The 20,845-nt window shown below is 58.1% G+C and overlaps 2 protein-coding genes across 3 annotated transcripts in view; one reads left to right on the top strand and one right to left on the bottom strand.

Moving 5' to 3' along the window:
* The window catches only part of PI4KA (phosphatidylinositol 4-kinase alpha), a 58,944-nt gene extending 52,411 nt beyond the window's left edge, over positions 1–6,533 (bottom strand). For both annotated transcript variants that reach the window (XM_055549797.1, XM_055549796.1), the window contains exon 1: positions 6,316–6,533. In XM_055549797.1, coding sequence (XP_055405772.1) covers positions 6,316–6,465 — 150 coding nt within the window. In that variant the 5' untranslated portion in view covers positions 6,466–6,533. The remainder of the gene's footprint in view (positions 1–6,315) is intronic.
* A 131-nt stretch (positions 6,534–6,664) lies between these two features.
* Positions 6,665–18,417, top strand: SNAP29 (synaptosome associated protein 29). The gene is made up of 5 exons (XM_055549801.1): positions 6,665–7,118; positions 11,641–11,837; positions 13,102–13,187; positions 14,428–14,526; positions 15,605–18,417. The coding sequence occupies exons 1-5, from the start codon at positions 6,882–6,884 to the stop codon at positions 15,760–15,762; spliced, it is 777 nt and encodes a 258-aa protein (XP_055405776.1). The 5' UTR covers positions 6,665–6,881; the 3' UTR covers positions 15,763–18,417.
* The last annotated feature ends 2,428 nt before the right edge of the window (positions 18,418–20,845 follow it).

Below are 20,845 nucleotides of genomic sequence, written 5' to 3' on the forward strand. Positions count from 1 at the left end.
CAGCTGGGAGCCGAACGGTTCCCAGGCCCTCAGAGAGCTGGGAGGAGCCTGGGCTCCTTCCAGCCAAAGCGACAAGCCCGCAAAGCTTCCATGGAGAACCCGCAGGGCCACGCCTCGGCAGGGGAGTCGAATGTCCCTGTGGCAAAAGCTGATTCAGACCCGCCCTAACCAAGTTTAAAACCAGCTCTGCAACAGCTGCAAGGAAAGCACCTGAGAAATGCAGCAGCCTTCTGGACAAAACCCCTCCACAAACCAGGAAGGTGCGGGAGCGTCCCCAGCCTGACGAGAGCCTGCAGCTGGGGCTCCCCGCTGGTTCCGGGGCGAAGAGCTGCTGTCCCCGGTGAGGCCGCAGGGCCCCAGGGCTCTAGAGCCCCTGCTCGGCCACGAGAGAATGCTCCCGGCGCGCCCGTGCATCAGTCACACCATCTACACCGCGGACTTCTCCTTCACGGCACCTGTTAGCGTTCCACGTGTTTACTTGCAGTTTTTGTCTAACGCTGCTTTGTCTCTCTCCACAGTAAGCCCCATGACAGCAAGACTGTGCTCATTTCTGTGCCCCTCTAGGGCCTGGCCCTCCACAGGCCCTCCAAGACCGTGTGGGAATGAACGCCAGCGTCTTTTACTTTCACCATGGTGAACCCTCGGCTGGCCTGAATGCCAGCTTCCGGACGAGCTCTGAACAGAGATGCTCAGAAGACAGTGGCTTCAGCAGAGAGAGTCTTTCAGACTCAGTGAATACAGGCAAGTGAGCCTGGAGTCACTTTGCCGCAAACCTGCATTTATGCGGCAGGGTTTCATGCAACTGAAAGCTGCACTCTGGCTGGTGTGGTCATGTGCACAAGAGGCCAAGCTTTTTTCATGAGAGAAGCAGATAACAAGAATAAATATGTGAATAAGAAACCAGGAGAACAAGCACACAGAAACATTTCAAGAACTAAACTCGACGATGGGAACTGCCGCTGGAGGAAGGCACTAGGTGCCGTTTCCAGAGAGTGCAAAACGCGAGTCTGCACCGAGGAGTCAGAAAAGGAACATTTCTGCCCTCTGGGGGAGCGGGCGGTGGCGCACACGCTCCTGAGAGAACCCAGGGCGGCCATAAGCGCTTCCCCGCGCAGACGCAGGCCCTCCCCGGCTCCCCAGGCAGATGTGGCCTCTGGGTTTGGCCCCCCACCCCCAGAGCTTGTCTGTCTCCACTCTGCTCTTTCAGCAAATCCTGTTCCCAACGCTGGTTCTCCGCCTCCGCCACCTGAAATGCCCCGCCTCACCAGCCAGAGCATGTAGCACATGCAAAGCCCATGGCCGTTCCCATGAAAAACCTCCACTGAGGGTGACCCCCCAGCAAGGCCTGCAGCGCTCTGACTGCCTCAGGGCTCGGTTCACTTTATTACCTTCTATCACATTCTTCACAAACCTACCAAGAGCCACAAGGAAAGAGTTTAGGCCCACATTAGAAGTTATCTGCTCCTCCCTCTCCCCGCCCCCACCCCAGCAAAATACCAAACAGCCAAGTATCTTCCCAGAGGGTTTTATTCCAAAGCCACAGGGTTCACCACAGACTGCTCTCTGGACAGACATTGGCCAGCCCGGCTCCTCGGACTGCTGCAGAGTCGCAAAGTTACCTGAGACCAGGACCCCGCGCGCAGCTGGGACCCAGAGCGGCCCTGGCCCAGAGTCAGGACTCAAGCAGCAGCCCTGCAGCATGGAGAGAACACAGAATCCAAGCTCCCACAGCACAGAGGGTGAGAGCGTGGCGGCGCCACGCAATCTGAGCACAGAAGGTGAGGGCATGGCAGTGCCACGCAATGCCAGCACTTCTGCCCTGCGGGCTGTCTGCTTACCTCACGGTATAACAGAGCCAACCGCAGCCAAACATTATCCTGGGCTCAGAAGGATAAGGAACCCTCTTAGGCTTTCTGAGTTGGCAGGAAAACATACGACAAAATCCAGCCCTGTGAAGCTATAGATAAACCAGTACAAGGTGTCTTACCAACGCTATCACATCACGCAGAACCTTCCGGAAGCAGGTGGGCAGTTCACATCAAGACTCGCCTGCGATGTGACCCAAGGACGTAATTCAGGAGAAGACGGCGCCAGGTGTGCAAGCGCGCTGCTGCACAAGGCCAGGCCAGAGAGGCCAACAGAGACGCCGACGTGCGGGTCACCAGTGAGAAAAACCATGTCCCACCATGAAAACAACAACTATCGGCTACTTTTGCAAAAAAACAGTGAACATACCTATACGTGGTTAAAGGCTAAAAAGAGCTTTAGGAAATGACCATGCTGATGGCTTCATGGGATGGGCTGGGCAGGGCCTCTCACCAAATTCATACACTGACGTCCTAATGCCCAGGTACCTAAGCATGAGACTGCATTTGGACACAGGTCATGGAAGGGGTGATTAAGTTAAAATTAGGTGATTAGGGAGGGCCAGTCCTACCAACAGGACTGGCTTCCTTCTAAGCAGGGGGTTTAGGACACAGAGAACAGAGGCAGACCACTGAGGACGCAGGAGAAGACGGTGGTCTACACGCCAGAGAGAGAGGCTTCCGGAGAGACCAGCCCGGCCCACACCTTCATTCAGGCCTTCCAACCTCCAAACCGTGAGAAAAGTCACTTCTGGTGTTTAAGCCCCGGTAGGTGGCACTTGGTTATGGCAGCCCCCGCAAACTAATATAGTTAAATGTGGCTTGATTCCAGGTAAAGATTTTCTTCTTCTTCCAAGTACTTCCTAAAACGTTTCAGAGCTGACTTAACAGCGCTGGCCCCAGCGGCATGAACACCCCCTGCCGAAGCCTGTTCTCTCCTCTCACTCAGTGCTTCCCTTTTAACGCGGCTTCACAAAGGAAAGGGAGCAGGAGAGGACACCTTTAGCTTCGTGATGCTGAAGAAAGGCCAATTGCAGTACTTTCCCCCCACAGCCTGGACCATCGGCTCAGCTCCTGGCCACCCCTCTGCGCGCCGCCCGGCGCACACCTGTCAGCAGGGAGGGTCTAGTCCAACCGCACGCTGCAGGCCGGGCCCTTTAAACGCCGGGGCAGCCAGCTGAACGCCCCGATATTCTGGCACTCTGAGGAAGAACCACAGGGGAGGATCTAAACACAGCTCTGGAGGGCGGGAAGAGGGGCGGGAAGGCACAGGAGGCCGCCTGCTGTGCAGGTCTGCTCATGGCTCCGCTTGCCCGGACACGGGGTCTGCTGGTTCAGCGCAGGCCAGGGGAGAGGAGGCAGGAGCGGGCCCCCTGATGTCCAGGGCACAGAGACGTGTGGCACAGGGTACAGGCGGCGGCGGCAGCGGCAGCTCGGCGGCCTTCTCAAGACAGGCAGGAGCCCGGAACGCAGAGCAGAAAGATGGGCGGGACATGGGAACCAGAGACGGACACGCTGTAGACAGGACTCGCTCTCCGTTGCTCTCCTCTCCTCTCTCTCCCAGAGGCAGGGGCTGCGGCCTGGGTGGGCATCACAGTGGCCCTTGGAGGTGGGCTGCAACCCTCAGGCTGGGACCGCAGTCCTAGAAGCAGCCCAGCAGGAAAAGGCTGAAGCTCAGACAAGAATCTGAGAATAGAGGCCAGGAGCCCTTGAGCCTGGTCGCCAGACCCGGGACACAAGAGCACCCAGCGGACACATAGCAGAGCTGACTTGCTGCTGGTCACCCGAGCAACCAAGTTAGGAGTTTCTCATTTGCCTGACCTCACGATCAATACGCGTTTTCTGGAAGAAAGAACAAACTAAGGAATTAAGGACAAGCGAACGCACTGCCTTGTGACAGGCCGGGCCTCACAGCCTGGGTGAGGGGGGTGAACGGAGTGCGTCACCCTCCCCCCGTGGCATGCCGAGGGACAAAGACAGGGCATGTTGACGCTGTGTCCCTAACGTGCCCCAGGGCCGCGAAAAGCACGGCCGGCTGCCTGGGCGCCCATGTCTGAGCCAGGGCGGCAGGCCCAGCTCAGAAAACAGCCTTCCTTGGGCCAACCCTATCTGTACCAGGTCCCATTCAGGCCTCTGCCCTCTTTGGAAAAAAGAAGAAGAGAGAAGTGAAGACAAAGAAGCGGGAGGGGAGACTTTCAACACTCACCTTTCCGCATAAGTCTTCACTTTCTTACCCCAGGTGGGTACTCAGAAACTCCTCTACTCTTAAGAACCTCGAGAATCCTTCCCTCAGGAATGCGAAGGGCTTCTCGTCTACTGTTTTAAGTAGGGGAGCGGAGTGAGCAGACACACTGTATAGGGCTGAACAGGAACAGTGATCCGGGGTGTAACCGAGCCTCAGGAAGGTAGAAGAGGACAGGAGAAATTCACAGGTATCCAGTGGAGTCAGCCACAGGACCCTCCTCCCGCGAAAGAAGCAGAAGGGCCGCACGCACACAGGTGTCCTCACGGTTAAATGTCACCCAGCGAAAGGGTCTCAAGGAGGAAGAGGACAGCTGGAGTCTGGAGAAAGCCATGCGGGGGCTTCCGCAGGGCCCTGCCTCGTCTGAGGGTGCACCCCAAGCACGCTCCCCTCACAGCAGCGAGGTTTGTGCCAAGGTTTTTGCTGGGGGCTGGGCACTTAGGCACTGCCTGCCTAGAAAGTGGGTGCTCAACAGAAACCATGCTGCTTGTGCGGCGTCAGACACAGTGAAGCACCCTTATCAGGGGTGCTAGGGGACGGAGGGACAGTTCAAGCGCAAAACTCCCCACACCAGCCAAGGGCCAACTTCCTGAGCAGACCCTTCTGAAGACAGCAGCCCCGGGGGCTTGCTGTTAACTCTTTCCTGCAGTGGTTTGTAAATGAGGCAGAGACACTGAAGGCAGAGTAAGAGATGGTTAGGGAGCCTGCCAACCTGAAAGCTACATTATTTAACTGTCACTCATTCCGTAATCTTGACAACAGCAACCTTAGTGTAAGAGACAAGGCTACTGACAACAGAGCTGCAGCTACAGGAGGTCCCTGTGATGGGCAAAGAAGGCTGAATCAGGAGCGCTGAGCGCAAAGTGCATCCTTCAGTTAGTGAGTGGGGAAATGTGTTCCCCTTGCTCGAGCCCCAGGACACCCTCCTGCAAGATCATCCAGTTCGCTGCACCCCCTTCTCCGAGTCCAGTGAGCAAACTTCTGACAGCAGTCTTGGTCCTCCTCCTAAGAAGAGAATGCCAGCTGCAGATCTGACTTCATGAAGCAGTGCTGTGGTCCACCATGAGGCTCACGAAATGCCAACAGGGGTCGTCCACTAGGCACCTGGGTCTACACGAGGCATTCTGTGGATCCTCCCATCTGTCTCATCAAGTATTTTGTATTTTTCAGGAAAAAGCAGAGAACTAGACTGGTGAACTGAGCTGCCCCGAGTCACACTACTGGAAGTGAATGATATAGGATTAAAATTCAGGTGGTCTTATCTCTACAACCCATATTCTTTCCGTTCGATTACACTCCTTCTCTGACTAGGCTGGCATCAGTTTCCCAAGACCTGCTCCCTCTGTGAGTCTGCCAATCTACAGGAGTCAAGGAAGACCCAGGTCACTCTGCCCAAGTGCTGCGTGCAGCAGCCTTTTAGCTTCACCCATCCCCAGAGCCACAAACCACCCCCAACCGCTCTTCTGCTGTTGGATAAGGCTCTCGCCACCCTCCAGGAAGCCGGGGAAGAGTCGTGTCGTCCCCTTCATCCTCACCCCAGGTGGCGAAGGAAAGCGGTCCTTCCCTGCGCACCTACGTGGTCCAAGCACCTTCTCCTCCAGCTCATCTAACGCTCAAGAACTTCGTGTCACAGACGAGGACACCAGAGGCTCCGAGTGTTGAGGTCACCTGATCAAGACACGCCACAGTGACGGTGCAAGGACCCTCCATTCGGAAGGCTGCGTCTCCGCCACTGTCGCAGGCGCCCTCGGGGCTTCGCTTCACCGTTCTCCCAAGATAAGGAACCCCCGGGCTGAGCTCTGCGGTCCCACGCCCTCTGCTCAGCCGGCCTAACGCCTCCTCTCGCCTCAGAGAAAAACACCGCGCAGCGGGTCCGCGGCTCAGTGACGCTGCTGCGCCCGCCCTTCACCGCCGAGCGCAGCGCGCCGAGAAGCGCCCCTGCCCCGCGCGCGGCATCGCCCCAAGGTCAGGCAACGTCGCGGCGAGGCGGGGAGCCGCCCGCCGGGGTCACCAGGCAGCCCCGCGCCTCAGCCCGCCCGGGCCTCCGGGCCCGCCCGCCACACGGGCCTCGCACGCCCCGGCCCTCGGCCCCTCGCCGCGCCGCCGTCTCCGGCCGCCGGGACCCCCGCGGCCTCCCTCAGCCCTCCGCCCCGCGTCCCGCGCCGCGGGCCAGTCCTCCTGTCAGCCCGCGCCCCGCAGCCAAGCTACCTTCTCCAGAGACGCCGGTCTCTGCACAGCCAGGGAGCGGGCCAGCGACAAGACGGTGTTGAAGTAGAAACCCCGCGAGGCGCCGCCGCCGGCGCCCGAGCCGAAGCCGCCGCCGCCGCCGCCGCCCCGGGCCGCGGCCGCCGCCATCATCGCGAAGCGGCGCCGCCCGCCGGCTTCCCGCACTCGGCCCGCGAGCGCCGGGGCGCACGGCGCAGGCGCGGCCGCATCCGCCTGCCGCCACGTGACCTCTCGGAGGCCGACGCCGCGGGGCGTGGCCTCGGGCGGACCCACCGCCGCGGGGGGAGCCAGGAGCCGCGCGGCCGGCTGCTGCGCGGCGCGCGCCGGGCACGAAGCCCCCCGCCGCGGGGCACGTTGGTCGGTTCCGGGGGCGGGCCCCCGCGCGCCGCAGGCGGAAGCAGCTTGCGCGGCGCCTGAGGCGGGCTGACCAGCGCTTCTTCAGGCCTTCGGCGCGGCGGAGCGGCAGCTTCGTCCCCGCGACCCGAGCGCTCACCTCGCCTCGACCGCACCAGACTCGTCCTGCCCGTCCCGGGCCGAGCGCCGGCGCCATGTCAGCCTACCCCCGGAGCTACAACCCGTTCGACGAGGACGCGGAGGACGAGGACGCCCGGCCGGCGCCGTGGTCGGACAGCCGCGACCTCGCGGACGGGCCCGGCGCGCCCGCCGACCGGCAGCAGGCCCTGCGGCAGGAGGCGCTGCGCCGCGCGGAGGCCACGGCCGCCAGCACCGGCAGGTCCCTGTCGCTCCTGTACGAGTCCGAGAGGATCGGAGTCGCCTCCGCCGAGGTGAGTGTGCGGCCGCCGGGATCCCGGCGGGGGCGGGGCTCGCCCGACCAGCCGGGACGGGTCGTGAGCTCTTGGGGACTGGACGGTCGGCAACCGTCGGTCAGCGACCGTAAGAAACGCCGTCTTCACGCCCGAGGGGGCAGTTGCTCCCGGCGATCTCCGGACTTAGTCCGCCGGAGTGGTGGTGTTTTTTTCTACTTGTTGTCGAGAGGCCTGTCCACTCTGTCCTGATCCAGGTAAGTAGAGACTCTGGACAGCAGAGCCCGGGTTAGGGACGTGGAGGGTCTGTTCCTTTTACACGTTTCCTGGGCAGAAGCCGGGGCCCCGGGGCTTCAGCCCTTCCGCCTGTGCCTATGGTGTCAAGCATCCGAGGAGATGGGCCTTTGGGTTCTCTCTGGCACTGAGCGCTCCGAAAGGGGAGCAGAGGGGCCTTGTCTGCCTGGACGTTGCTGAGTGCCCCCGAGTGCCAGTCGGGTCGAGTTTCCAGGCCCTTAGGTTTCCTTGCCCGTCCCAGCCAAGATGTCCTAGCCCTACGGGTGCGGTCTGTGCGTCTCTGCCGCACCAGCTCACCGGTCCTCCTCCTCCGCATCCATAGGTTATTTCAAAGGTGTTAGGACCTTGGGTAAGAGCTGTTGTTTCTTAGCCACCACAGTTCTCACCCCAGCCCACTAATGAAACACTGAGATTGGGCTTTATTTTTAAATGTTCTTAAGAATGTAATAAGAAAGTTCTTGCTATGTCAGCTAAAAATAATTAGCTTTAAGCATGTGTAGCTCATTGTCTTCCTCACCACGTTTCTTCATAATATTCTCTTTTGGCACACTTCCCTCAGAGCTGGTCACTTGCAGTCTCTGAGGATTTTGAGGTCCATCCCAGCATTCTCCCGCTGCCACTTCCTGTCGCCGTATCCTTCGTTGGCCCATCCTGCCTGTCTTTAGCCTCGCTAAAGGAATTTATCTAGGGTCTGCTGGATTTCTATGTTGGAATCTAAATAGAAGGTGTTGACTTACATCTGGGAGGATTCCCTGGGGTCTTAGGGCCCAGGTGGAAGGGTCACTTGGTTAAAGGGCCCAGGCCCAAGGATGTCAATAGAGAACTGTTTAAAAAGGCATCTGTGACAACTGAGAACAGGTGAAGTAGGAAGCCAGAGGGACAAGAAGAAGAATACCTGAAGCAGAGGAGACCTTGCAATCTGGCTTCTATGGCTAAGGCGTAGGTAGGAGGAGGAGGAGGAGGACGTTCCCCAGGAAGAGAGGAGCCAAGCTGCACACCGGCCAGGCCCTGCAGCCCACGGCTCCTAAACAGGGAAGTGCTGCCCAGGGAGCTTCCAGGAAAGGGCCTAGAGGAGGGGCTTGGGACCTGGCACAGTCAGAGGGAAGGTCGGGAGCACCGGAAACACAGACTGTGGGGACAAGCCCCATGCTGCCCCCCAGGGTCCTTCTCTCCAACGATGGGGACCATGAGAGCAACGAGAGAGCGGCTCCTCAGGCCGTGAGGCTTGACCTGGCCAAGCCAGGCGTTGCCCAAGAGGCGCCACATGATGGGGCCTGGGCAGGTGACAGGCTCTGTCATCCTGTTATCACAAGCTGACCCTGCCCAGGGCTGAATCAATCCTCAGTCATCTGCTCTCGGAAGCAGGAACAGTCAGCACCCCGCACCCACCACCCCATACTCACCAAGTATTCTAAATCTCTCTCATCACTCTTTTATTTTCCTGGGGGGTGAGGTGAGTTCTGTCCCAGCAGATCCAAGTCACCTGACCCACTAATCTCCCGACTCAGATGGGAACCCAGCACGTACCCAGCACTGAGACATGTCACAACAGGACACAATTTTTAAAGGGTTGAGACTTGACTTTTTTAGGTCGGGAAGGTCGTAATTCAGGCCCAGTGTGGCAGCAGCGGGAAAGTCACTCAGGTCACCTCTCCCAAGGGAGAGCTGCCCTTCTCGTGAGAAACCTGCAGCGGTCACCTCTCAGGCAGGCGATCGCCGCGGGTCCTGACCCCAGAGGACCGAGGCAAGGTGGGCCAGCCTGAGGAGCACAGTCCAAAACCACAGAGACGTGTGGGCCACCCGACTCTCTTCTTCACGGGCATGAGTCGTTTCTTCTCTTTTCCTGGGTTTTCGTTTCTGTGACAATAATGCGGTCACAGCCTTCAAAGCAGAGGACACACGGAAGGCTGCGCAGGCTCCTCCCACCCCACCTCCCCGGCCCCCAGCCACTCTGTCCCTTCTCTGTCCCTGTGGAGGGAGTCTATGTGTGAAGATACACTTACCATCATTTTCCTTTTTTTTTTTTTTTTTAAACTTGAGCAGAAGTATTCTGTATGTTCTAGATGGCACATTGCTTAGCAGGATGGAGGGCATTTCCCTAGCAACATGAGATGTTCTGCTTTTCCCACCCTGCTGCTGTGTGACAAACCCAGACCCAGCAGCGGAAGCACAGGGTGCTAACCGCTGAATCCCCGGGGAATTTCCCAACGCTCTGTCCCTCTGGTGGATGACTTTGGCCTCTGCAGCAGTCCCTCGATGCTGGGCCTTTGCCTGGGCTGCGTCGTGGTCCCTCTGGTGGATGACCTCGGCCTCTGCAGCCAGTCCCTCGATGCCGGGCCTTTGCCTGGGCTGCGTCGTGGTCCCTCTGGTGGATGACCTCGGCCTCTGCAGCAGTCCCTCGATGCCAGGCCTTTGCCTGTTTGTGTCCCATGTGGACACAGTCTTTATGACCCCTTTCACCACCCTGGCCAGGGAGACTGCCTGCCCTCTTCTGGCCACTGACGATTCGTGGGGCCCGGGGTCTCATTTCAGGGAGTCCATCAACAAGCTTTGGACCAGGGCCTGGGTGGCCAGCATGGTAGCATTGGAGCTGGGCCGCTGAGAGCATCCCGGCCCAGCCAGCACACCTGCACGCAGCCTCCTGCGGGCCCCTCCCCGACGGTGTCTCTCCACACTCCACAGTCACCAAAGCTCGACTTGGAGAGGTGGGCCCAGGAGGACACCTCTCCAGTCTGGGAACAGAGGCCATCTCGGCCATCTGTCCTGGGGGCTCCGTGACTTAGAGGACTCCCTCATCCTCTGGGAAGACCCTCCCGCTCTCCAGGCGAGGGCGATCCTAACCAGAGGCTCCCCTCCAAGGCAGCCTGGGCTGGTTGTGATGCAGCCAGAGTTCTTCGCACAGGCCTGTCCTGAAGCAGAAGCTGATGGAGAGTGGCAGACAGCTGCTCAGGGTGATTCCCAGCTGGTTTCTGACTGTGGAGGAGGAGCTGTGTCTTGCTCAGATTCTGCTCCCACACTTTGCCGGCACAGTGGCCCTCCATGTAATAGGTACTTCCCAAATAGCTGGCAGGTGAGCAGGTGACCCGGCTGGCGGAGGAGGGATGCAGGAAAAAGGATGACCTGAGCCCTGTGGCTCTGGAGGAAGTAGGTCTCTTCTGGATTTATTACTTACTTGACTTTTTTTTTTAAATACACTATTGATGGTCTAGTTGAAAAGTTTTAGGGTTTGGAAGGGACTTTCCTGGCAGTCCAGTGGTAAAGACTCCACTTCCACTGCAGGGGGCACGGGCTTGATCCTTGGTGAGGGAACTAAGATCCATGTGCAGCGTGCTGCGGCTGAAAGAAAGACAAGTTCCAGGGCCAAGCTTGCTGGCTCCCTAGCCGTAAGGAGGCCCCTCGTGTGGCCAGGCCGTCATTGTCCCAGCAGGTCATACATCACACACCAGCACTGTAGCAGCCGGCCGTGTCTGCTCCTCTTCCCTGGAATGTCCACTTGTGGCCACCATGGCGTCCAGGGGGACCTTGCTTTGCTGGGCAGGTGATGCACTGGGGAAGCCGAGGGGCTGTCTGCTCTCCAGAGGCCATGTTGGGGGTCCTGAAGACCACCCTTAGGTTTAACGTTCCCCTGGAAGGACTCACAGAATCCGTGGAGCTGTTATCCTTGCCGCTGTGGTTTGTTACAGTGGAAGGGTGCGGGTCAGCATCACACGGGACAGGCTGGTGGGCAGAGTCCTGGAGAGCCAGCACAGGCTCCCCCGGTGCGCTCCCCGAGGAGCTGTGCACGGCCAGCACTTCCCCAGGGCAACGTGCATCCTCCCCGTGGCTCAGCTGCCCGCCTAGCCTCTCCAGAGGTTGCACCGTGTGGCTCAAGGCCCCACCGTAACCACGTTGCCTGCACAAACTGTCGGGCTGGCCTGAGGACTCAGGGAGGTCAAGTCACTCTTCAGGGTGGTCCAGGGCACAGGGCCAGACAAGGCCTTCCTGGGGAACCCGCGGTGTAGACAGCCAGGCGTGCTGAGCTAGCCACCCACTGCCCCCCATCAGCCCCAGCACCCCGCACACAGCAGGGGGCAGCAGCGTGCTGCCTTTGTCCTGATGGTTCTCGGCCACCTGACCCCTGCTTCTGCTGGGACAGAGCCCCGAGTCTGTGTGTTCCCCGCTATGCTGGCTGAGGGTTTGGGGAGGGCCTGCCTCTACAGGTGATGGGAGTTACAGGAGGTGTAACGCCAGGCCTTCTCGTCCTCCCCAGGAGCTCGTGCGCCAGCGCGGGGCCTTGGAGCGCACAGAGAAGATGGTGGACAAGATGGAGCAGGACCTGAAGACCAGCCAGAAGCACATCAACTCCATCAAGAGCGTGTTCGGGGGGCTCGTCAATTACTTCAGGTCCAAACCCGCCGAGACCCCGTCTGCACAGAACGGCACGCTCACCCCCCAGCCCAGTGGCAGGTGAGCAGGTGCCCAGCTGGCTGGTGAGAAGCAGCAGAAGGGGGTTTGGTGCAGGTGGACAGGCGTTTAGACCACTTCTCATGCCTTTAAGGGCCCTAGGGACCCTGAAAGTCACTCACCGGGAGGCGTTTGTACTGAGACACCTTGAAACAAGTGTTCTGCGCTACTCCTGAGAGTGCGGACGCGACCGCCGTCCAGTCTGCCTACTGTGCGTGAATTGGGTCCCTGTAAACTCCGGCTCCAGTACTCTTGCCTGGCAAATCCCATGGACAGAGGAGCCTGGTAGGCTGCAGTCCATGGGGTCGCTCAGAGTCGGACACGACTGAGCGACTTCCCTTTCACTTTTCACTTTCTTGCATTGGAGAAGGAAATGGCAACCCACTCCAGTGTTCTTGCCTGGAGAATCCCAGGGACGGGGGAGCCTGGTGGGCTGCCATCTATGGGGTGGCACAGAGTTGGACACGACTGAACTGACTTAGCAGCAGCAGCAAACTCCTGCTCCCCGTGGTTTGAAAGAGAATGGTCACTCTAACCAGTGCCGAGGTGACTCGCTTCCCAGAATTGTTGCTTTAAAAAGCTTTCACGTCAAATTTTCCCATGCCTGATCCAAGTTGCCCGTTGATTATCACCTTAAAATCACAGATTATCTGCTTCAGGCGTTGGCCAGAGATGTGATAAAATCATGAGTGCGGGGTTGGCAGACGTATAAGTGTCAGGGGCTCAAACATAAAAGAACTGCGTTTCTGCTAAAACAAGTGCTCTGTCCCTCCTGCATCAGATCATTAGCTCTTATCATAAGAACAGTTTCGCCACGGTACAGAAAATCTACACCCTGCCTACTGACACAGAACATTTAGGCTGCTCCGCTTACTCAGTGTCTTCATAGTTGCCATCAGGACACCCAGGCCGCCCTGGTGGCTCAGTGGTAAGTAATCTGCCTGCCAGTGCAGGTGATGCCAGAGACACAGGTTCAGTCTCTGCGTTGGGAGGATCCTCTGGAGGAGGAAATGGCAGCCCACTCCAGCATTCTTGGCGGGAGAATCCCATGGACAGAGGAACCTGGCAGGCTGCAGTCCACGGGGTCGCGAAGAGTCGGACACAGCTGAGTGACTAGACAACAACAATCAGACCGTTGGTTTGTGGCTTGGTCAGAGGAGGCATTTGCCTTTCTCCCACGGCCACTGCGGGGAAGACTGCCTGCACCCTCACAGGTGGTTCTCCTTTCCTCTGAAAGTTTTCTTTTTCTCTTAACTTTTATCCACAGATTGAAAGAGGCCATCAACTCCAGTAAAGAGCAGGAGGCACAGTACCAGGCCAGCCACCCGAACCTCAGGAAGCTCCAGGACTCAGGTTTTCAGGGACACCTTGGGCTGGGGTGGGGCAGCAGGGCCCAGTGGTTCTCTTGGGGAGCTGGGAGTGGGCATTACTGCAGAGTTCGGCCCCTTCCCCCATGGAGGTAGGGATAAGGAAGTGGGAGCCTGGCCCGAGTAGCTCCCAGCTTTTCCAGCAGGGAAGCGCCTTTGCTGAGTAGGCTGTGACCCCCAGGATGCCCTTGGCCTAATCTCTAGGCCCCTGGAATATTCTGGGTCACGTGGCAAAGGGGAAAGTGTGGTCACCAGGTGGCTGGCCTCTTTGAGGGGGGAGTTGTCCTGGTTTTCCGACTGGACCCAGTGAAATCATAGAGGCTGTCTGCTCATGGGAAGGGGGCAGAGGAGAGAGTGGCGGCCCTCAGGACTGGCTTCCCGGGGCTGGATGGGGCTAGGAGTTGCCTCCTTTCAAGAGGCTGCAGGAGCCCCACCCCACCGACACCTGGGTCTGAGCCCCAGGGGGGCCTGGCTTGGACATCCACCATCCAGAACGAAGGATGGCTTGTGGGAGTTTGTTGGGGCGGCTAACGCAGCCCATGAGGCCCAGCCACTGGACGAGGAGTACAGGACGGAAGGTGTTTTGTGTCAGATTGCCCTATTAATATCAAATGACGGGCCCAGAAACGTCCCTTGTCTCAAGAGGAACAGGCCTCCTAGGGGCTTCTATGCACCCCAGAGAGCCAGGCATGTCAGACATAACCAACCTGCAGGGTCTGGCAGAGAAGGGACCAGAGGGTGTCTAGGAGGTGAGAGCCTTGGAGGAAGTGGGTGAACACTGCTCCTGAGCAAAGAGAGACCCCAAGTCTAGTGAGAGCTGGTTGCAGGAGACAGAACCTGAGGGCCAGGGCTTTGCTGCGTGTGGTGGGAAACAGGTTTAGAGAAGGCTTCCTGGGGTCAGACGTGTGTTATTACCGTTTCTCCTGTAGCTTGCACGGGTGTGCACGGTGGCCCTCCACTGTCCATCGTTACCTGTACTAAAGCTCTTTGCTGAGCTCGAGGGCCAGGGTCTGGCCAGACCACCCTTACCTGGGGGTCTGTGATCTCGGAAGGGCTGCCCCGAGGAAGCATCGCCTTCCCCCACCTTCCGCACCCCCACCCCTCTGTCTCGGTGGCCTGGGACCTGACCGCCTTAGGCCTCCCGCCGGTTGTCCAGGCTGAGTTTTATGAGGCGGCTCTTCAGGGCTGTCCGTTAACCGCCCTCCGCTGCCTCTCTGTCAACCCAGACTCCGTCCCTGGAGGGGCCGGTTCAGCTGTGAGCTCCGAGGCTTACCCGCGGAACCCGCACCTTCGCGCCTGTCACCAGAGGATCGACAGCAACCTCGGTGAGCCCAGAGTGCCGCTGCCTGCACGCTCACCCGCCCCGGGCCCTGGGGCCTGCCCCCACGCCACGCCACGCCTGCCCGGCTCCCAGCCCCTCAGCCCTCCAGGGTCTGCCGCCTGCCTGCATCCTCACCTCTCGTCTGGGTGGTGACGGCAGCAGGGACGGGGCGTGGGGGCCCGTGCGCCCTGGCTCTGCCAGCCCCCCCCCGGCCCCGTGCCAGCCTTCTTCAGTCGCCCCTCCGTCTCTAACTTAGTGACAAGGCTTACGGAGCACCCCACTTCTGTTCCCCCGCTCTTACGTGGTGAAAGAGCGGAGAGCGGCTCTGGGCGTGTTCCCCACTCCTGTATGTGTGCAAACACTTGTACTCCTGTAGGCACACAAACGCACATACCCGCGCACACATCTGTAGGCACACGTGCACACACTCACACACACAGTCACAAAACCCAAAGAAGGAGCCTTACCTCTACCCGGACAGTCAGTCGGGTCAGGACTCCCCTCCGCGGTCGACACAGTGGTGTCTGGGGACCCCGGGGCCCTCGTGGCCCCTCCCCGCTCACGGCCAGTGTCTCTGTCCCTCTGCTGACAAGGCCCTTTGTGTACTCGAGGCCGACTGTGACCTTACGGACGCCTTTCCTCTTAAAGACAAATTGAGATTGCTTTTCACTACTTTCTGTGACAGAAAGGAAATGTCTATTATAAAGAGGAGTAAAGCCTGAGGTACGTCTCAGATGTACCTCCAGGTGGCGGACCTCCTGTCTGCAGCTCTGCATCTGTGCTTGACCCAGCGTCAGGTTTAAAGGCAGCTGGAAGTTGTGTGGCCCTCTGTGAATTTCTAGAAGAAATGCCATGTCCATGTACAGACAGTGGGTCTCCCAGTGGGGGTCGGGAGGAGGGGCTTTTCCATCGACCACTTATTGCTTCTTCACTCGCAGCTGTGTGTCTTGGAACCTGTAACTGTTGCCCTGGAACCTGACCATCTCCCAGGAGGAGGGGCCGGTGACCACAGGGGGCATCTGGGGTGCAGGTCCCGACGCCCTGACTTGGCTCAAGCCCACACATACCCTCCTGTCCTGCAGATGAGCTGTCCGTGGGCCTGGGCCGGCTGAAGGACATTGCGCTGGGAATACAGACGGAGATTGACGAGCAGGACGACATCCTCGACCGCCTCACGAGCAAGGTGGACAGGCTAGACGTCAGCATCACCAGCACCGAGAGGAAGGTGCGGCAGCTCTGAGGCCGAGGCGGACTTGCTGCCCACTGCGGCGAAGAGATTTCAAAGGTCTTCTTTTAAACTCCCGAGAAACTTCACTTACTACTTCAAAATGTGATTTAACATGTGTTTGCAGATGTTGTAACAGAGTGGGTCTCGCGAGATTTTGTTTAAAGGACGCGGGGCCCCCCTCCCCTCAGGACCCTGACCAGAGAGCTATGGGCCGGGCAGCAGGCAGGCCGGCCAGCGTCTCCATGTGCCGTGTGTCCCCCAGGCCGCCCACAGCAGAGTGCCAAGGGCCGCGAGACCGCAGTGCGCAGCGCTCCCCCGCCATGAGCCCATCGTGACCCTCTGAGCCCCAGGAGAGGCCAGCGGCAGGTTGGGGGTGGAGGGGGTGAGCGTCCTCACTGTTGCGTGGACAGACACCACCTCCTCCCCTCCCAGCCCCCGAACTCAGCAGGCATTTGATTTCAGGAGGAGGAGGGGCTTCAGACCTGCCCCGCTCACTGTGATGCCTGGAAACACACACAGGGAGCAGGCGAGCCTGGGAGCAGGCTCAGGAGCATGTGTGACCCTGGCCCCAGGCTGCGTGGCCGGCGGGCCCCGGAGCGCACACGGGAGTGCCCCAGGGAGGTGCTCCGCCGAGCTGTCCGCCCTCAGGTCACCCGGACCGGGCCCCCGCGCAGCAGGGTTCACTCGGCGCCTGGGGTCCCCGGCCCGTCCAGGATGCCCACCCTCTCTCCTTGCGCTGCCGGCCACACGCCTTGGCTCATCACTTGGTTGTCTGTCCCCAGTTTTGGGACTGGAATCCTCACATGACAGACCGTGCCTGGAAGCGTTTGGCTTTTTAAAAGCCCGGAGGTTACTCTAACTGCCCTAGCGTGCTCTCACTTCTCATTTTATTAAAGAAGAAGAAGAAGAATCGTTTTAAAGCACTAATTAAAATTGATTTCTGAGCTTAAATGATTTCGTGTTGGTACCTCCAACAAAATAATTGAAGGCATAAGGTCTTTTTAAACACAGATTGTTTAAAATGTTTTGAAGACAGTGAAAGGGACTGATTTTGATGAGACAGTGCAGGTCAGAAGCTTTAAAATCACTGTGCCGTTACCTGGCCCGACACGGCGACGTCACCGCTTAGGCTCAGTCGCAGGCTAATTTCAAAGCCCCTTAAAGCACAGAGACAGACCTGGAGGTCTGTCAGGCTGCAGTGAGGCCTCAGCACTTATGCAGCAGTTCCGATATAAAAGTTCCACCCTTGATGCCCGACCTTCCTAAAAACACTGACCACTTCTGCAGGTGACCACCTCTGCGGGCAGACACAGCTTTCTGTCATGCTGCAGCCGCCTCGTGAGGCTGACCCATGTCACTGTACCACTGGGAATGTCCAGGACACGCAGTGGAAGGTGACCCGATCCGCGTCTGCTAACCTCCAGCCCGTCGTGGTCTTTCTCCTGGTAACTGGAAAAATGTTAAACGTCTGCTTAGCCCACACTGAACCCGTTCAGGGCACCTCCAGCAAAAAGGCTGCTCGGAAGCATGACTGCAGCACCCGGCACCAGCCCTGGGTCTTCCTCCCCGACGCCTTCCCCCGTGGGTATCGGGCTAACTTCCTGCTCATCGCGCTCAGGTGTGGGCCGTTGGAGGTGAGCCAGCGCACCTGGACCCAAGCTTCTGCGCTGGCTCAGTAAACACGCAGAGGCCACTGCCTGCCTCTCGCATCACGGGGTTCCTGACTGTACGGACTCGAGGCAACCGGCACCTTTGTGAGGCTGCTCTCCCCACGCCCCCGCCTCTCACCCCAGGCTGTGGAGGGGAGGTTGGCCTCACTCTTCTGGAAATGTCCCCCCCACCACACACACACACAGCCCGTGTGTTTGGTTCCGTTCTTGTTTGAGTCCCGTATTCCAAGGCCTGAGCCGTGTGCTAGCGGGCAGCTGCTGCACGCCCACCGAGGGGCAGTGCTGCTCCCCCAGCCGGCAGAGCCGCTCACGCTCCTGGAGCGCAAAGGAGGACCCACCTGAGGGGCCTGCAGAAGCCGCACGTGTCGGGACACGTGGTGACTAAGGAGAAGAGTCTGCCCTCTGGACGCACGTGTCAGGAGACCCGGGGGTGCTGGGCCGGGACCGCCGCCTGGCCACGAGGGGTCCGAAAGACAGACCTGGATTTCCACGGTCCATCTGGAAACACACCGTGCCTTCCCAAGAGCAGCTTTCCTGACTCGAGGCTGGCTCCACGTCACATGTGCTTCAGACTTAGAGGCAAGAGTCCCTCCTGGGGCAGCGTTCGGACCCCGGGTGGGCTGTCGTGGCCTCTGGGCGTCTTTTCTGTGTCTTGTGGCCTAGGAGACCCGCACTTAGCGTGGACAGCACAAGGGAAGCGTGTCTTCACCTCGCTCTCTCCTATTTCTCTGTGAATAACGTGATTCTAAGCGTACACTACACCGGTTTAGTGGAAATCGTACAGTTTGCCTCCGTGAGCCTTTGCAGAATCGTTGACGTTACCGGTGCTGTTACGCATTTCCCGCTCTGATGAGTACAAATGACGAGCGAGGCGTTCAAAGCGCACCCGAGCGGGACTCCTGCCCACAGTCAGTGGCAGAGCAGCTCCCGTGCTTCATGCCTTCAACGCAACAAATGACCATAGTCCTTGAAATAAAATGTGATGTTTTTAATCAGACTCGGCTTCCTGTGGTGGGGACTGGGAGGAGGGGGGTGTGATTTCCTGGTGGTCCAGTGGTTAAGAATCTGCCTTCCGGTGCAGGGGACGCAGGTTCCATCCCTGTCGGGGAACTAAGGTCCATACCATGTGGCCAAACATAAAGGGAAAAAGAAAAGTTGCTGAGAGTATAAATCTTAAAAGTTCTCACCAGAAGAAAAAAATGGAGGGTGGAGAGGGGGATAAATTGAGAGAAGGGATTAAAAAAAAGAAAAAAATTGAGGAACCTCCCTGGTGGTCCAGTAGCTAAGACTCTGCTCCCAATGGAGGGGTCCTGGGATCAAATGATCCCTAGTCAGAGAACTAGATCCCACATGCCGCGAATAAAGATCTCACCTGCTGCAGCGAAGACCAGGTGCAGCCAAATAAGTAAATAAAGAAAACGAAACTGGATGAAATGATGGATGTTAACCAAATTTATCATGGTGATTATTTTACAATATATGCATATATCTAAACATGCTGTCGGAGAAGGCAATGGCAGCCCACTCCAGTGTTCTTGCCTGGAGAATCCCAGGGACAGGGAAGCCTGGTGGGCTCCCGTCTACGGGGTCACACAGAGTCGGGCACGACTGAAGTGACTTAGCATAGCAAGCATGCTGTATACCTGAAACGAGGTTATACGCCAACTATACCTCGGTTTGAAAGCATCAATTGTTCAGCACTCGGTCTTCTTTATGGTCCAGCTTTTGAACTGTGGTATTGGACAAGAGAGTCCCTTGGACAGCAGGGAGATCGAACCCATCAATCCTGAAGGAAATCAACCCAGAGTATTCATCCAATACTCTGGCCATCTGGTGTGAAGAGCCGACTCATTGGAAAAGACCCCGATGCTGGAAAAGATTGAAGGCAGGAGAAGGCAGCAGAGGGTGAGCTTGGAAGGCATCACTGACTCAATGGACATGAATTTGAGCGAACTCTAGAAGACAGTGAAGGAAGGGGATTCCTGGCATCCTGCAGTCCTGGGGTCACACAGAGTAGGAAGTGACTGAGCAACTGAACAACAATACCTCGGTCAAACTCGGGCGGGGGAGGAAAATCCTCCCACCGCTGAAAGCCCATCCTCCCTGCAGGCAGGAAGGCTATTGGAGAAACCAGGTTAAAATCAGAAGCTTCTCTTTCAGAAGCTTTGTCCTCTAGACGGAGCACTGCCATGCAGGGCTGTGTGTTTTCACCTTGACCCCATGACTAGGGTTGCTGTGGCCAGGTGGCCGTCAGCCACAGGATGGAGTCAAAAGCTGAAGGCATCTCAACCCAGAAAATCAAAGAAGCAAACCCGGTGTCTGGACACCCTGACACCGGGTCTTAGTTGCGGCATGTGGGATCTAGTTCCCAGAACAGGGATCGAACCTGGGCCCTCTGCATCAGGAGCAGGAGTCAGCCAGTGGACCACCAGGGAAGTCCCCATCCTGGCTCTTGAGCTGCCTGACTACAGACCTCCTGTCTTGGGGAATGACAGGTATCCTTACTGCTTTCACTATTTTGAATCAGGGTTTCTAATCCTCGAGGCAGAAAGCTGGCCTAGGAAAGATGGTTATACTGTGAGTCTGTGGTGAGTAAACTCGCCTAAGATCACTGAGTCACTCGAGTGCTGCACGAATGGGCGGATCCGATTGCCTGATCTCAGGAGGGCTGGACCCCAAGCTGAATCATCACTGCAGTTAATAGACTTTGCTCTAAGAGTGGAGAGGATCTTGGGTGATCCCTGAGTTTAAACAAAAACAGTCTTCCACCTTCTCCGCTGGCTCAGTGGTAAAGAATCCTCCTGCCAATTCAGGCGGAGAAGGCATTGGCACCCCACTCCAGTACTCTTGCCTGGCAAATCCCATGGACAGAGGAGCCTGGTGGGCTGCAGTCCATGGGGTCACTAAGAGTCGGACACAACTGAGCGACTTCACTTTCACTTTTCACTTTCATGCATTGGAGAAGGAAATGGCAACCCACTCCAGTGTTCTTGCCTGGAGAATCCCAGGGGCAGGAGAGCCTGGTGGGCTGCCGTCTATGGGGTCGCACAGAGTCGGACACGACTGAAGCGACTTAGCAGCAGCAGCCGCAGCAGCCAATGCAGGAGACATAGGGGTTCGATTCCTGATCTGAGAAGATCCCACAAGTCGTGGAGCAGCTAAGCACCACAAATATTGAGCCCGTGCCCTAGAGGCCCTGAGCCAAATGGGCCCATGAGCCCTAGAGCAACCACCACCAAGCCATTTTCTGGCTTCTCAAGAGAAGCCACCTCAATGAGAAGCCCGAGCACTGCAGCTAGAGAAAAAGCCTGCACAGCTACGAAGACCCAGTACAGCCAAAAATACATTACATTGTTTTAAAGTCTTCATTTTCAGAAGCATGGTGTCCATGTGCATGCTAAGTCACTCATGTCCAGCTCTCTGCG

This window comes from Bubalus kerabau, chromosome 16, assembly GCF_029407905.1.
Source record: "Bubalus kerabau isolate K-KA32 ecotype Philippines breed swamp buffalo chromosome 16, PCC_UOA_SB_1v2, whole genome shotgun sequence".
In the NCBI taxonomy this organism is placed as follows: Eukaryota; Metazoa; Chordata; class Mammalia; order Artiodactyla; family Bovidae; genus Bubalus; species Bubalus kerabau.